Source organism: Microtus ochrogaster, chromosome 10, assembly GCF_000317375.1.
Source record: "Microtus ochrogaster isolate Prairie Vole_2 chromosome 10, MicOch1.0, whole genome shotgun sequence".
Taxonomy (NCBI): domain Eukaryota; kingdom Metazoa; phylum Chordata; class Mammalia; order Rodentia; family Cricetidae; genus Microtus; species Microtus ochrogaster.
Genome location: NC_022016.1, coordinates 61,525,203 through 61,541,241, shown reverse-complemented (window position 1 = coordinate 61,541,241; position 16,039 = coordinate 61,525,203). Strand labels below are relative to the sequence as shown.

The window sequence follows — 16,039 nt, the reverse complement described above, 5'->3', positions numbered from 1 at the left end:
CTCGGAAGATACGGCAATAACCTAGTCAGAATTTGCCCCTTGTTTTTGTGAAACTAACAGCCTACAGTAGAACTCAGACAATAAACCCGAGGCCAGTTCTGCAGTTTTATACTGGAATTAATGCTATTAAGAAAGTGAATTGGGTGTCTGGATGCAGTGTAGACAGAAATATTTTAGCTGGGTTACCATCTCTTTTTTGAGAAAGCAAGTCTTTGGACTGATCCCAGCTAGTTGAAGGCAGTTACGTCATAAGCCTTCCAAGCTTGGTACCTTTGTCCGGCAGGCAGTTTCCTCCTCCTTTGCACCCTCCCTTCAGAGCCGGAGATCCGCGCCGGCGCACTGACTGTTGCCATGGGGACAGCTGCTTCGGCGCACGCGCAGTTCTCTTCAAGATGGCGGCGGCTGCGGCTACACGAGCAGTTCCTGTGAGCTCAGGATTCCGGGGCCTGCAGCGAACGTTGCCACTTGTAGTGATTCTCGGGGCCACTGGCACTGGCAAGTCCACCCTGGCTGTGCAGCTAGGCCAGAGGCTCGGCGGCGAGATCGTCAGCGCAGACTCCATGCAGGTATGGCAGCGTGCTTGGCCCAGGGCCTGGGAACCCTGGAGGTCGCGTGCGGGCCTCTGGACTCATCGACACCCTGTCGCGTGGCTGCAGTGGGTGAACCCCGGGGCTTGTGGGGATGCGGATGAAAAGAACCCACACCTGCTAGAAACCCATCCAATGGCAGACAATGCCGACTGTATCTTGTGATCACTTCTCAGGCCATTACTGTTTCATAGATATTACCAATAGTTTTTTTTATGGATAAAAATGTTGGGGCTTGGGAAGGTGAAGTGGCTTTGTGCTTAGCACATTGCAAATAAGCGGAGGAGAGGTATTCGCACGTGTAAGGTTGACATGTACCCGACGAATTTCAAGAAATGAAAATTACTCCGGAACTTTAGCCATAATCTTAATTCTAGCCCTATGAGACCAAGATAAATCAGATGCCACCTGTGAGTGGGCAGCAGCCTAGGCAGGCGACCCGGATCGCAGTCAGAGGCAGCCATTGGGGCCACGCCACTTCAGATTAGCAGTGCCCTTTATTTGAACATTACTTTCTTGGTAAAGTGGAGGAAATGTCATTTCCCCCAGTCACAAGGCTGCAGTGATTGAGACGTTTGAGTGACACCGGCGAGCCAGGGTGGCCAGCTCTGAAAAAGGTCAACAATTGTGGTAAATGTTGCCTGGAGCTGAGGATTTTTTTCTTGACCCTTTTGTCCTCTTTGAGATAGGACATGCAGAAGGGATGTCGTACTCATCTCCCGTGGAAGCGTTCGTGCTGGAGAGTAGGTGACATCTTGGGGGAAGGAAGGATTACAAAAGCCGTTAGGTGTGTTTAAAGGTTCAGCAACTTACACAGTCAGTCACCGAACCTAAACCGGTGGGCACTAATCAAAAAGGGTGGTTCTTTACCCCAGTCCACCTCCTAAGGCTCCTGGTGTGGCTTCTGCCCTCATTGTTTCGCTTGTGGATGCTAAGACCAGCATATGCTAAAGTGGTAGGTAACGCAGCAACTCGTGTCGTTTGCAGCCCGTTTTGTGCCGGCTTTGGGGGGGACAGAATTTAGCTTGAATCTCAGCCTGAGTTTCCCCAACTTTGGGCTGACTTGAATAGAGATACATTTTCTTCTTCTGTAAAATAGGAAGAATAGCAATAACAGCATTGGGATGAATATGAAGTAGAATATATGAAGCATTTGATACAACTTAGTGTTAAAAAATATGGTAATAGTGAAAAAGTATGGCCGCCATTATTTTTTGTGTGTGCAGATAAGGCCATACTCCTTATATTGGAGAATGATAGTCTGGGTTGACATGACCCAAGGCAGAGCTAATAAGTGGACAGGGCAATTTCCAGAGCGTTTGTAAGTGGCCGAGTTCAGGAGAATAGACCACAAGTGCTGGATTTCATGGTAAACTATTACATGTTATAGAATTCTTGGGAAATCACTGAAGGTCAGGGAGAGTCTCTAAAGAAGGGCCGAGGCTGGGGAGGTGGCTCAGTCAGCGAAGTGTCTGTCTGCTACTCACGGACCCGAGTTCAGATCCCCAGGACTCCTAGCATGGGGGGCTGTAAGACTGGCCGATCCCCAGAGCTCACTGGCAAGCTAGTTCAGTCAACTGGTGAGTGCTGGATTCAGTGAGAAACCCCGTCTCAAAACATAAGGTGGAGAGCAGTTGAGGAGGACGCCGGACGTTGACCTCTCTGGCCTCTACAGGGCATTTCTGTATGTACACATACACACATGCACACACAAATTCAAAAAATAAAAATGCGTAAGAAAATAATGAATTTTAAAGAAGAGCCTGAAGTTGGGCAAGGTGGCATACATTGTAATCTTTGATCTTGGCAAATCGAGGCATGAGAAATGGAGGCCTGAGAACTGCCGTAAGTTGGAGGTCAACCTGATATACTTAGGAAGTTCCAGGCCAGCCAGGGCTACCTAGTGAGACCTTGTCGGTCTATAAGAGCTAGTTCCAGGACAGGCTCCAAAGCTACAGAGAAACCCTGTCTTGAAAAAAAAAAATTAAAAGAAAAAGAAGATTAAGGTTTGAAAAATAGGAAAATGTTACAGAGAAACCTTGTTTCAAAAAAGAAGAAGAAGAAAAGAAAAATGGAAAGGTATATAACAGGAAGTAACCCAAAAGAAGGCTAAGACTGGCGGAAGAATGTCAGTGGGGTAGTGAAGAGACTTCAGTAGGGCTGGATCATAGTCTTCTGCCCTGGGAGATGAAGACAGGGTCAGAGCAGTCTGTTAGGAACACTGATCTGTGAGCAGTGTGCATAGTGATTGGGAAGAGCCTCTGAAGGAATTCAAGTGGTCTGAATTCTAGTCCTGAGCCCTGCACCTCGGAGACTTGATCGCCTAGGGCTTCAGTGAGATGGAGCCGCACTATGCTAAGAACCATTCCAGGCCTTGTGTTCTGCAGTTCTGGGTTGGTGAAGCCTGAGTGGAGATGGTCCAGTTGAGGCAGAAAGAATGAGCCTCGTGTGGTGCAGGATTCAGGAGTTGGGGGCCTGAGAGCGCGTGATCAAGCCCCAAGTCAGGAAGAGTTTGCAGGGTATCCAAGGTCAAGTCTGTTCGTGGCTATTTGGGGAGTGTTGTAGACAGGAGTGTATTCCAGGACTCTTGGGTTTGAGCCTCCCTTGATTTTGTATGCATCCAGCGTGTTGCGTTTCTTTGTTCAGACCTTTCTCAGAATCATCCCTCATCTATCAGACCTAGTCCTTGTCAAACACCCTTTACGTAATTTTTCTTGGTTGTTTGTTTGGTTGTGTTCTTGAGATGGGAGCTTCCTCTGTAGCCCAGTCAGGCTTCACACTGGTAGCAGTCAGCTTCAGCCTTTGGAGCACTGGCGTTAGAGGCATGAGCCTCCACGCCTAGCTAATCATTTTAACTTCTGTTAAGTTTTGAGTAATTGAGGGGTTGTGGGGTTGGAGATGGGATGCTCTCTGTAGTGGCTGTATCTCAGCAATGGTTATCTATGCGTAGCTGTGTTATCTAAGGGCTGCTCAGAGTTCTTTGTTTTACACTGCCCTGTAAATCGCTCACAATGTGGTAGACCTTTTGTTTATTACAAAATAGTTCATTAAAATGGTACTTTTTTTTCTTGTGGTGTTAAGAATTAAACCTAGGGCATGCTAGGACAGTTTTTAACCATTTAGCTACACTCCTAGCTCCAAATAGCACATCTTTTGTGTGTGTGCTTGTGTATGTGTGGGCACATGCATGTGGTGACAGAGGGCCACCTTTGTGTCGTCGCTAGGTGCTCTTCACCGTTTTGTTTGTTTCTGAGCTAGTCTGTCTCAGAACTCTAGCACACTCTCATCTCCCGCTCCTTCCAGCGCTGACCTTCCACATTCACGCCCCCCCACCCTTTTTAAATAGCTTGCTGTGTCCATTTAGTGCTGCCCGCAAGGGCATCCTACCAGTGGCCACAACCCCAAATTACTTCCCTCTCTCAGCCGCCATCACTTGCAAATATCACCTCAGCTAGGGTCGGAACTTCATGAGTTTCTCCTCCATCCACACTGGAATTTTGACTGCATGTGTAGGTGACCACAGGTTCTGTGAGGCCGTGAGCGCAGTAGCCATGTCGTCATGCTCAGAAAGACAGCATTGTAGCCTTCTACGCCATCCGGTTCTTCCTTCTCTCTCTGTTTCTCGTTTTCCTTTTATGTGAGTGAGTGTTTTGCTTGCATGTATGTCTGCACACCACATGCATGCAGTGTCTGTAGAGGCCAGAAGGAATTAGATCTCTTGGAACTGGAGTTACAGATAGTTGTGAGCCACCACCACATGGGTGCTGGAAATCGAACCTGGGTCCTCTGAAAGAGCAGCAGTGTTCTTAACCTGAACCACGCCTATCAGCCCTGTCCTTCAGCCCTGCCCCGTCAGTGTCCCCTGAGCTTTGTGGGGTTTGATACAGATGGCTTGTTTAGAGCTGAATAGTTGACAGTTATTTTGAACCCATCGACCAGTTAGTTACTCATGAGTCCATGCCCTGACTCCTGCCCACTGTGAAGAGGGACCCTGACCAAGCTCGAGAAAGCACTAGCTGTGGAGTGACTTGGCTGGCGCACAGTGCTGGGCTGAAAGGTGAATTTCTTAGACCCTCTGATTCTAGCAGGCTCCATTCGGTGCTGTGTAGGAGGCACAAGTAGGTTCTGTGGATAGGGAAGGGGAGGCTGTAGGTCCTTTGCTGGTGGTTCTCTCAGACCTGTGTATTCCTCCCACTGTGGTCTCTTCTGGTTCTTGGGTGCATAAGGCACATTCAGAATTGTATGTTTGTGATTAGAACATGAGGATTAAATTTCCTTTATCCTTGAGGATTATTAATATATGAAAAACATAGAATATTTTTGATCTTTTTGAGCTGTGTTTAATTTTAGACTGTTTAATTTTGGATGTTCATAACATTTCCTCTTGGTCCCAATTGAAGAAGACTGATCTTTGATTTTTTTACTTTTAAGTGCAAATATGCGATAAAATATTCATGTCCTATTGACTGAGTGTGCAGAGTTACACCCAGTTCTGCTTTCTGTCTTTGCTCACTGTTGTGCTCTGCTACAACTAGAGCCCATTTTCTAGCCAGTGACAGGAGGGGATGCTTTTTGTTGCTGTTGTTTTGTTTTTTTGAAATAGGGTTTCCTCCCAGTGTAGCTCAGGTTGGCCCCGAACTCACAGTCCTTTTGTACAGCTTCTCAAATAGAAATACTATTTTAAAAAAGATTTATTTTATGTATGTAATTTTTCTTTTATGTAATGCATAAATGTATGTTTATTTTATGTATGTTTGTTTACATATATGTATTGTAGAGGCCAGGGGAGGGCATAGGATCCCCTGGAACTGGAATAGTAGATGACTGTGAGCCACCATTTGGGTGCTGGGAACTGAACTTGGGTCCTCTGCTAGAGCAAGAGCGCTTAACCTTTCAGCCAGCTCTCCAACCCCTAGAGATACTTTTTAGTGCTTTCACAGAATATAATTTATAAATACGTAAACAAAATGTCTTTTTGAAGAGAAGGTCTCAAGGAGCACTTCAAACTGAGTGTGTAACTGGAGAGCCAAGAGAATGATACTGACTTCCTCTGACTTCCTCATCTTCCTTCCTCCTGCTCCTCAATGTTGGGGTTGTGGGTATGTGCTACTACATTCTCTCTCTCTCTCTCTCTCTCTCTCTCTCTCTCTCTCTCTCTCTCTCTCTCCCCCTCCCCCCTCTCCGCTCTCTCTTTCTCTCTCCCTCTTATTCCCTCTCTCTCCCTCTCCCTCCCTCCCTTTATGATTTTTCAAGAGAGGGTTTCTCTGTGTAGATCTGGCTGTCCTGGAGTTCCCTTTGTAGACCAGCCTGGCCTCAAACTCAGAGATCTGATGCCTCTGCCTCCTGAATGCTGGGATTACAGGCATGCTCTACCGTTGCTGTGCCTTTATACTCTCTAAAAAAATTAAAATTATTCTTATGATTTTATGTGTATGGGTGTTTTATCTGCATGCATCTTTGTCTATCACTTGCTTGTCTGGTAACCTTTGGAGAGCAGAAGAGGGCATTGGATTCCCTAGGACTGGAGTAACAGGTGGCTCTGAGCCACCATGTGGGTACTGAGAATCAAGGCTAGGTCCTCTGGAAGACCAGCCAGAGCTCTTAACCACTGATCCATCTCTCCAACTCCTAGATTTTATACTCTGGAAATTAAAAAAATTATTTTCAATTCATGTGTAATAATTGTTTGTGTGAATGCTTCCTATATGGGATGCCCGTGGGAGCAAGAAGGCATCAGATTGCCCAGAGCTTGAGTTCTAGGTGGTTGTGAGCTGCCATGTGGTGCTGAGAACAGAACTCATCTTCTGCTAGAGCAGTACATCTTAACTGTGTGCCATCTCTCGAGTCCCTTGATCCTCTTGTTATATCTTCCCTGTAAGTAACATAAAGTAGATATATTTAACAGTTCAGGAACTGTGCCCAAGACCTGTAGATCTGTTACTGAGCATAGTTCTCTGCTTTACATGTTGGATTTTACAAGGGCTGTAGGATTCAGTCACAGGGAATGAATGCTCTCAGTCATCCCTTACGGGAGTATGCTAAATTTTAATCAGGATCTAAAATACACCTCAAGATTCATAATGTGAAGCCTGACAGGCAGTATACAAACTGTAACAGCACTTGGGAAGCAGAAGCAGAAAGACCAGAAATTCAAGTCATTCCCAGCAATATAGTGAGTTTGAGGCCAGGACTACATGAGATCCTGTCTCAGAGAACAAACGACAGGGCCATTGAGATGGTTCAGCAATGGTGCTTGTTGCTAAGTTTGAGGACCTAAGTTTGATCCCTGGCTTCAGCATGTGGTAGGAGAGAGCTGACTTCTAAAAGTTGTCAGCTGGCTCCATACAGATTCTGTGGCACAGTGCACTCTCCTTCCCCATGAGTAGAGGTTTGGGTTGGTTTTTTTCTTTGGTTTTTCGAGACCTGGCTGTCTTGGTACTCACTCTGTACACCAGGCTGACCTTGAACTCAGAGATACACCTACCTCTGCCTCCCAAGAGCTGGAATTAAATGTGTGTGCCACCACCACCTGGTTAGTAGAGTTTTTTTTTTTAAAAAAAGAGATTCATAATGTAGATCGTGGTGATGTACATCAGATGGAATATTGAGTGGACTAGTGGTCACTGGATTTTTTCTTAGGGACTTAAGCTTGGTATAGCCAAAAAACTAGAATTTAGCATCAAGTTGGTACCCAAGATGGATGTTTATTGAGACAGAGGAGAAACTCAGCCTGTGGGGAGCCCAGACAGTGCGGAAACCTCGTTAACAGCCGTAGATGAAAGCGAGATGAGTGGAGAGTGATAATTAGAAAGGCTTTTCAAGTTTCCAAGTAGAGTTTTAATTTATTTTTATTTGTTTATGTTTTCAGATGGGGTCTGTTGTATTGTCCAGGCTGGTATTAAATTCATGGGCTCAAGTGATGTTTCCCCTCAGCCTCCCAAGTAGCTGGACCATAGTCCCTGTGACTGTTATTTTTGCATTTTTGTATTCCATCTAGATGTGCTCCTTGGGTGTTTATGTCCAGAAATGTGCCAGTAACTAAGTGAAATTTAAATAGTGTCTCGTGTGAGTCCAGATGGGCATGCGTACATGCCCCACACACACAGACTGATGCCAGCCATCTTTCTTTGTGACTTTCCAGATTTTTGTTTTGTTTTGTTTCGAGACAGGGTTTCTCTGTGTAGCCCAGGCTGTCCTGGAACTCACTCTGTGGACCAGGCTGGCCTTGAACTTAGAGATCTTCCAAGTGCTGGAATTAAAGGTGTGTGCCACCACCACCCGACCCACGGAGACCTTTTACAAGCAACTTTTCTAGGGAAGACTTTGTTTTGATACACATTGAATAAATATTTTAATAGCACAGCTTATGCCATTAAATACTTGTACTTGAGCTGGGGCAGGAGGATTCCCATGAGTATGAAGCCAGCCTGGGGAGAAAGAAGGGAGTGCTGAAATTCAGCCCTGAGGTAATAGCAGCATACTGCAAAGGGTTACAGGTCTGAAGTGGGGTGTTTGTCCTGAGAGCCTGATGAGCAATGACTTGAGCATCTGCAGGGCCTGCCTCGCTCTGCTTTAGGCCTGAGGTTTGTGGACTGGGGTGTCAGAGCGATTCTTTGAGGGTCCCTCCTGTGCTTTTCTGTGTGGCTCTTTCAGAAGTGACCCTTTGTACTGATAGTAGTGTGATTTTTCCAAACCTCAATTAATTCTCAGATATAGAAACATAAATATTCTCACTCAGCAATGAGGGTCAGAATTCAAGGGGAGGCCAGTAACACAATCCTTGCTTTCCAGCATGGAAAAACTGAAGTGCAGGAAGATTAAAGAGCCGCCCAGAGCTCATACCGCAAGACATCTGCGCACCTGGGAACTGGATCTGGTAGAGCCTGCCGCAGTGCGGGAAGATGATCCTGAAGGGCTTCCTTTCAGTCTGAGTTGTCATCTTGGCGTGCAAATCCAAGGCAGAGTGCATTGCCTTCAGTGACCGCGAGACTCGAAGGCGGTCGCCGAGCGTGTACACTGCCTTCTTGAAAATGGAGACCGCCAGGTGTATGCTCAGAGGAGATAAAGCATTCTGTTTGGGTTTGTAGAGAGGAAATGTCTCTACTGCTTCAGTTCTTCGGGTCCTGGGGAGAAGCGCTGTCAGACATAGGCATCCAGTTCCCTTTGTGTTTTCCCAGAGCTACAGGAGAGAGGCAGAGCAGCTAGTCAGCAGGCTGTGTGTCAGCTAAAAGACTGGAACTCTGTGTTCTGTTCGTCTGCTTTGGGACATAATTTAGGAAGTGTTCTGTACTAAAGGACCGTCAGTCTGATAGTGCTCTAGGGAGATCTGGGAGGCACGGGGAAGGATAGGAAAGGCTTCTTAGGACTCAGATCAAAGACACAAAGACCTGTTAACCAAGAGAGACAAGTCCTGTCCAGAGGATTCCTATCACTGCTGGCGGCTGCAACCTTTAAAATGACGAAATGCGACTAGAGGCCAAAAAGGAAATTTAAAATGTTTTTGACTCGTGGAGAGAAACAGAGAAAAATGGGTTTCTAGGTCACTTGGTTTACTTCCATATTAAATAAAGTTTTATTTTGTGTAGGTTCTGCATATGTGGTCACTTTTTGCTACTTCAGGGAGACTCTCCATGTTAGAAAGGAGAAGTGACTGCTGGCTGATAGAAACCACAGGGGAGAGAGCACACATGAGGCTTGAGACTGAGGTTTGTGAGCTGCCCTACAGCTTCAGTGACAGTTAAGTGTCAGAGATGGTTTGCCACCATCTAATTCCCCTGCAGAGGATCCCATGCCCTCTTCTGATCTCCTCCTGCACCAGCATAACATGTGCACATACATATGTGCATGCAAAACACTTATAACCTAGAATTAAACCAAAAATGATTTTTTAAAGAAGGAAACAGCATAAAGAAGGCATTGCATTGTCTCCCATCTCCTTAGAAGCATGTGTCCTTCTTCAGTTCAGGAATGGCCAGCAGCCCTCTGGCACACAGGATTTTTGAGGGACTGTCTAGGAGGTGAAACTGAAAACACAGATCCTAGGAACAAATTGTCGAGCTACTTAAAGCCATACCATGAGGTTTGGGGTATAAACAGGGAAGTGAGAGTGACCCTGACTGAGTGGAGAGTGGGTCAGAGAGGGAGCTTGGGTTCTGAGCATCCGCTTGCATGGCTGAATGAATTAGACATTTTCTTCCCTAGAATTCTTTTAGAGAACAATGATTTTGATTCATTGATAATTGAAGTCTGTTTTTAGGTTTCTTTCCCTGGCATACTTGCATTTTATTAAAGAACAAAGGCCAGCCTGGCGGTGGTGGCGTACGCCTTTAATCCCAGCACTCGGGAGGCAGAGGCAGGCGGATCTCTGTGAGTTCGAGACCAGCCTGGTCTACAAGAGCTAGTTCCAGGACGGGCTCCAAAACCACAGAGAAACCCTGTCTCGAAAAAACCAAAAAAAAAAAATAAATAAATAAAAAGAACAAAAGCCATATAGTCCTCAGATGCTCACCCAGCTTCGTCTTGACTGATCTGGAAATAGTAAAAGTCACAGTCTCCTTGTCAAATGTCAGGATTCTTCTGAAGCATCTTTTGGTAAGGTGTTCAGTACCTTTTAGAGAACTGCTCTCGGAAATAGCTGTGATTTTATTCTCCCAGCCTTAAGTGAGAACATTCCTGAGATCTCCAGTTTCCCATTGACTTTAATCCTCTCCATAGAAACTATTCAACATTTCCATCTTCCGCAATGAGCAGAGACCAAATCAAAACTCCTAGGTGACAGCTTAGGCTTCTTGTCTTTCTACTGCATCATCTTGGCCAGGGCTCGGGGTAGAGCTTTCTTTCTGGAATCTCCCAACCCCCAAGATAGGGTTTCTCTGTGTAGCCCTGGCTGTCCTAGAACTTGCTCTGTAGACCAGGCTGACCTTGAACTCAAGAGATCCTCCCGTCTCTGCCTCCCAAGTGCTTCGATTAAAGGTGTGTACTACCACTACCCAGCTCTTTCTAGAATTTTAATTTGTATTTATTTCATGTGTGTGTGCGCTTATGTATGTGCCCCAGTGCACGTATGGGGTGGGACACGGGTGGGTCTGAGGACAACCTGTGGGAGTTGGTTCTCTCCTTCCACCATGCAGGTTCTGGGGCTTGAACTCAGATCTTAAGGCTCAGTGCTAGCCACCCTTAACCTGCAGGTTTGTTTTTTAAGACAGTCTCACCCCTTTACCCAGGATAGCCTCACATTCATAGTACTCCTGCTTCAGCCTCCAGAGTGCACGTGTCACCATCCCCAGTACCACTGTCCCGATTTTGCTGTCTTTCTACAAGTATCCTGGCCTGCTGCCATCATCCGTCCTGCTGGGATGTAAAGTTGTAATTCCTCTTCCATTCAGCGTTGGATGGTTTTGGCAACGCATTTCTAAGGAACTTGGCCAGATGCTGTCATATAACTGAAATGAGAAGGCAGAGTAGCATGGAAAGAGAAATAGCAAGACAAATACAATTTTAGTTAAATGGTCGAAGTTCCCTCCACTGATAATAACTTGTGTTGATTATTCCTAATATAATGCAGTGAAGAAAGTATCAGCTGTCTAATTCTAAGAAACCAAAACTCAAATTGAGGGACGGTCAAGAAAAGAACTGACTTACCAAGGACATGAAGATAAAGAAAACTGAAAGCTGTCCTGACTTGAGGAGACTGACAACACCCGATTAGATGCAATACGGTATCCTATACTGGATCCTGAACTGGAAAAGCAACATTAGTGGGTAAAGTCCACATCTGTAGGTCAAGGACCAGGATCGAGACCTGCTCCTAGTCTCAGTGTATCATGGAGGTGTCAGGTGAGAGGCCAGCCAGACATTCCCTATATTGCCCCCTGACCTCCACACATGTGCCCACACTTATGCACACACATCACACACACTCACCTACTAATAAAAAAATTAAAAAGAAACCAAACCAACCACTAAACAATATTTAAAAAGAATAAAACAAGCAAAAATTCCCAAGCAACATTTTGGCTAAGGATGTAGCAGTTAGCAGGCAGAACGCTGACCTAGCATGAGCCCAGAGCTCGGGGTCCTTCCCCAGGACCACAGTGAACCAGATGTGGTGGCACATGTCTGGAGGTGGAGACAGAATCAGGACTGCCAGGTCAACCTTGACTACTTAGTGAGTCTGGGGCTAGCCTGGGCTGTATGAGACCCTGTTAGAAAGGAAAATAATTCGTTTCTAATACCAGTCTATAATTCTGGTATGTGTGTGTGGTGATGGGTCATACCTGTGCCATGGCAGTCCTGTGAAGTCAGAGTCGTTTCTCATCCTTTACTTTCCTTCACCAGAGAGTTTGTTTGGTCTGCCAGGAAAGCTGGCCTTCCTGGACTGTGAGCTTGGCCTGTCTCCACTTTCCTCCCACAGCAGAAGTGCTGGGATACAGTGCACTGCAGGCATCCAGCTTTTCATGTGGGCTCTGAGCAGATCAAAGTGTCTGAAGATCTGTCAGGCTTGTGGGGCAAATAGTTTTACCTGCTGAGCCATCTGCCCAGCCTTGGTGGAAGGAGAACACTGACTTAGAAAAGTATTTTTGACCTCCACACAGGCACCATGGTCTGGGCCCCTAAATAAATTTAAAGTTACTTTAAAAAAAAATTCTAGGGGGCTGGAGAGATGGCTCAGTGGTTAAGAGCACTGACTGTTCTTCCAGAGATCCTGAGTTTAGTTCCCAGCAACCAACGATATGGTTGCTCACAACCATCTGTAATGAGATCTGGTGCCCTCTTCTGACTTGTATACACTGTATACATGATAAATAAATTTTTAAAAAAGCTATTCTAGTGCTTGTGAAAGTGGTATCTAACTTCAGTTTTCATGTATAGTTCCCTAATGATTCTCGATGGTTTTGTTGACCTTTTCCCCCCAGGCTTAGGGATGGAACCCATGCTAGGTTAGCAGTTTAGCTCTGAACTACAAACACCAGCCCTGCCCCCAAACTCTGAAAAAGTTGCTGACTTTTCCTGTCCAGTACAGGGGAGACTCATGATCTCATACATGCCAGGCAAGTGCTGTGCCATGGGGCTGTAGCCCCTCGCTTGTTTGTTTGCTTACTTATTATTTATTTTTCTTTTTGTTTGTTTTTAATTTGAGCCAGGGTATGTTTAACTAACTGTGTAGCCCAGACTGGTCTCAGGGTTGTAGGTATCTTCCTGTGTCAGTCTGCTAGTGCTGTACTTAGCACGGACCTCTGTAGGCAGCTTCTGGCTGGTTATTTTTAATTTGGTTGTTTGTCTTTTGTTGTTGATCTGCATGTGTTGCATTATATTTCTTTCAAGAAAGTTTGTGTCTCCTTGCCACTGCCCTGTGCTAATCCTGTATCTTTTGTTTTTGTCAGTCTGGTAAACAGTAGCCTGCTTGTCTTCCCCCTCTTTCTCCTCCTTTTTCAAGGGTATATGGATTGGCCATTTGTATTTTTCTGCTTTTGAATTTTCTGTTCTTAGTCGCTGTGTTCACTTCTTTATAATGGTTTTCATTTGTATGTTTGTTGATTTGCAAGACTTTTCTGGGTGTAATACTTGGTATTTTGTTGGTGGTGATGGTGATGGTGGTAGTGGTTGTGTGTGTGTGTTGTTTTTGTTTTTTGAGATAGAGTCTTGTGCAGCTCAGGCAAGCCTCAAACTGACAGTGTAGCCATGTTTGAACTCCTTATTCCTCCCAACTCCACTTCCCCAGAATTGGTGTAGAGGAAAAGGTCCTGGCCCACTTCCTGGTGAAAAAAAAACTTGCCAAACCCCACCAGTCCTTGAACATGAAATCCCACCAATTCCCACCCTGGAAATCTCCAACCTGGAAAACTGCTCCCCCAAAAGAACCCGTATAAGCCTGCCCTGCTCAGCTCCTGGTGCTTTTTGCTGGAGCAGAGGCAGCCACCCTCCTGTGATTTTCCCTCCTAATAAATCTCTTGTGTGAGGTTTGTTTTGCTTTAAGACTGGGGAGTTCCCTGGCTCTCAACTGCCAGGATACCTTTTCACTGCAGAGCTGTAACACTTCACTGAGGGAGAGCTAGTTCCAGGGAGGCTTTGGAGCCTGTCCTGGAACTAGCTCTGTAGACCAGGCTGGTCTCGAACTCAGAGAGATCCACCTGCCTCTGCCTCCCGAGTGCTGGGATTAAAGGCGTGCGCCACCACCGCCCGGCATACAAACATAATTTGCATATTATTGTAATTAAAATTCTTTTCAAAATAATTCACCCAGGACAGGCTCCAAAACCACAGAGAAACCCTGTCTCGAAAAACCAAAAAAAAAAATAATAATAATAACAATTCACATCTGAAGTTTATGCTTCTCTAAAGTGGTGGAGTTTACAGGCTACTCATATTTGTAATCCCAACATTTTGGAGGCTTCCGCAGGAGGATCTATTTGTCTTAGTCAATGTTCTATTGCTATGAAGAGAGCCCATGACCACAGCAACTCTTAGAAAGGAAAGCATTTGGTTGAGGCTTGCTTACAGTGTAGAGGTTCAGTCCACTGTCATGGTGGGAAGCATGACAGCACCCAGGGCAGATTGGGTGCTAGAGAAGGAGCTGAGAGTTCTGCAACAGATTCCTCAAGCATCAGGAAGACAGGGAGGGAAGGAAGGGAAGCAAACAGACGTAGACAGAAAGATAGAGACACTGGGCCTGGCTTGAGGATTTGAAACCCCCAAGGCTCCCCCCACCCTCCCTACTGCCTCTAACAAAGCCACACCTACTCCAACAAGGCCACACCTCCTAATCCCTGTCAAGTAGTGCCACTCCCTAATGGCCAAGCTTTCAAATATATGAGCCTATGGGGCCTGTTCCTATTCAGACCACCCCAGGGCTCCCTACGTTGTTGTAGACCATTGCAGATGTCCATGAAGCCCTTCTTTGTCAACTCTCTTTCCTGTCCCCGTCCTTTCCCCTCTCCTCTCCCTGCCTGCCGGTTTCTTTCATTTCTTTCTTTTGTTTGCATGTGTTTGTGTGGCAGTGTCTATGTGTGTTCATGTATGTGGGGTGTTTGGAGGTCCAAAGTTGATGTTGGGTCTCTTCATTCCTCTCCTCTTTACTTATTGAACTAGGGTCCTCTGCTGAACCTGGAGTTTGCCAGTTGTGGCTACTCTAGCTAACCAGCTTGCTCGGGATGCTGTCTTTGCCGCACACTTCTGCACTTTATGTGAGTTCTGGAAATCCAAACTCTGGTCCTCGTGCTTGTGTGCTGTATTCACAGAGCCCATTCCCCACCCCTCCTCTTTACTTATTTACATCTTGTAGCCTTTGCTGCACGTTAGGGTCACTGTGGGTCACTGGGGAGTATCAAAAGCACTGCTACTGGTTAATGCCTAGCAACTGTTGATGGCAAACTTCAAAAGCCAGTATCCTTTCCTAATCTACAGTTTGTTGTTACTCTGAGGTCTTCCTTTCACCTGGTAGACACATTTGTTTCCCTGGAAAGCTGGGTTTTACTCTTTTAGCCCTGATAGATAGATAGATAGATAGATAGATAGATAGATAGATAGATAGACAGACAGACAGACAGACAGACAGACAGACAGACAGACAGACAGACAGACAGATAGATATAACTTTGGATAAGTCATGACTCTTTGGGTCTCAGCTTTCTCTTTGGGTATGTTAGGATGGGAAAATGCTGGGTTAGAACAGCAGCTGTCAATATTTTGTTAAGAAACACGTGTAAATATTTAAGGCTCTAAGGGTCATACACTGTCTTAGTGTTTAAAGCCCCTTTTGTTATTGGGGCTGTTAGGGCCCTAATTCTTGAGTTTAGCCTCTTGTCTTTTGTTTGTTTTTGAGACAGTCTTACTATGAAGCCTGGAACACTCAATGTAGACCAGGCTGACTTTGAATTTAACAGAGATCCTTCTGCCTCTGCTTCCCTAGTACTGGGATTAGAGTGTCTGCCACCCCTGCCTGATGTCTGGCACCCATCTTTAATAGGCCAGTTAAACAGACAAGCATAGTGAACAGCAGGGCAAGTGGATTTATGCAATGTGGCCACAATGGGAAGAGGAACAGATAAAGAATGGGGTCCAGTGACACCCCCCTCCCCGTCCCCAGCCACATTCTAGTCAAGGTGTGCTGCTGCCGCCTTGTCACCGTCTCGGCTCCAGACTTGCCTGCAGGCGATCCAGCACGGTGTTGGAACTCTGAAATGTCTTCCTAGGAATGCAGTTCCTCATCTTTGGTACTAGGGTTCAGCCAAGTTCCTCATCTGGTGATACTAGCGTTCAGCCTTTTCCTTCTCCCAGCACGGGATTCCTGGGGAAATTCCAATTCCTTGGGGAATCAGTATTTGAATAGTCTGATAGCCAAAAGAAGGGCACTGGGGTCTGTTTGGAATAGCCTCATTCCTGGGCCATTGATTTGCTGCCCAGCCCGAGGACCACACGGCGGGAGGAGAAACCACCTTCTGCACTTGTCCTGC

General features: G+C 45.9%; 1 protein-coding gene across 1 annotated transcript in view; it reads left to right on the top strand.

The window, feature by feature from the left end:
* The first annotated feature begins 392 nt into the window (after nucleotides 1–392).
* Trit1 (tRNA isopentenyltransferase 1) overlaps nucleotides 393–16,039 on the top strand; it is a 47,880-nt gene continuing 32,233 nt past the window's right edge. Inside the window, exon 1 of the mRNA XM_005353301.3 lies at nucleotides 393–566. Coding sequence (XP_005353358.1) covers nucleotides 393–566 — 174 coding nt within the window. The remainder of the gene's footprint in view (nucleotides 567–16,039) is intronic.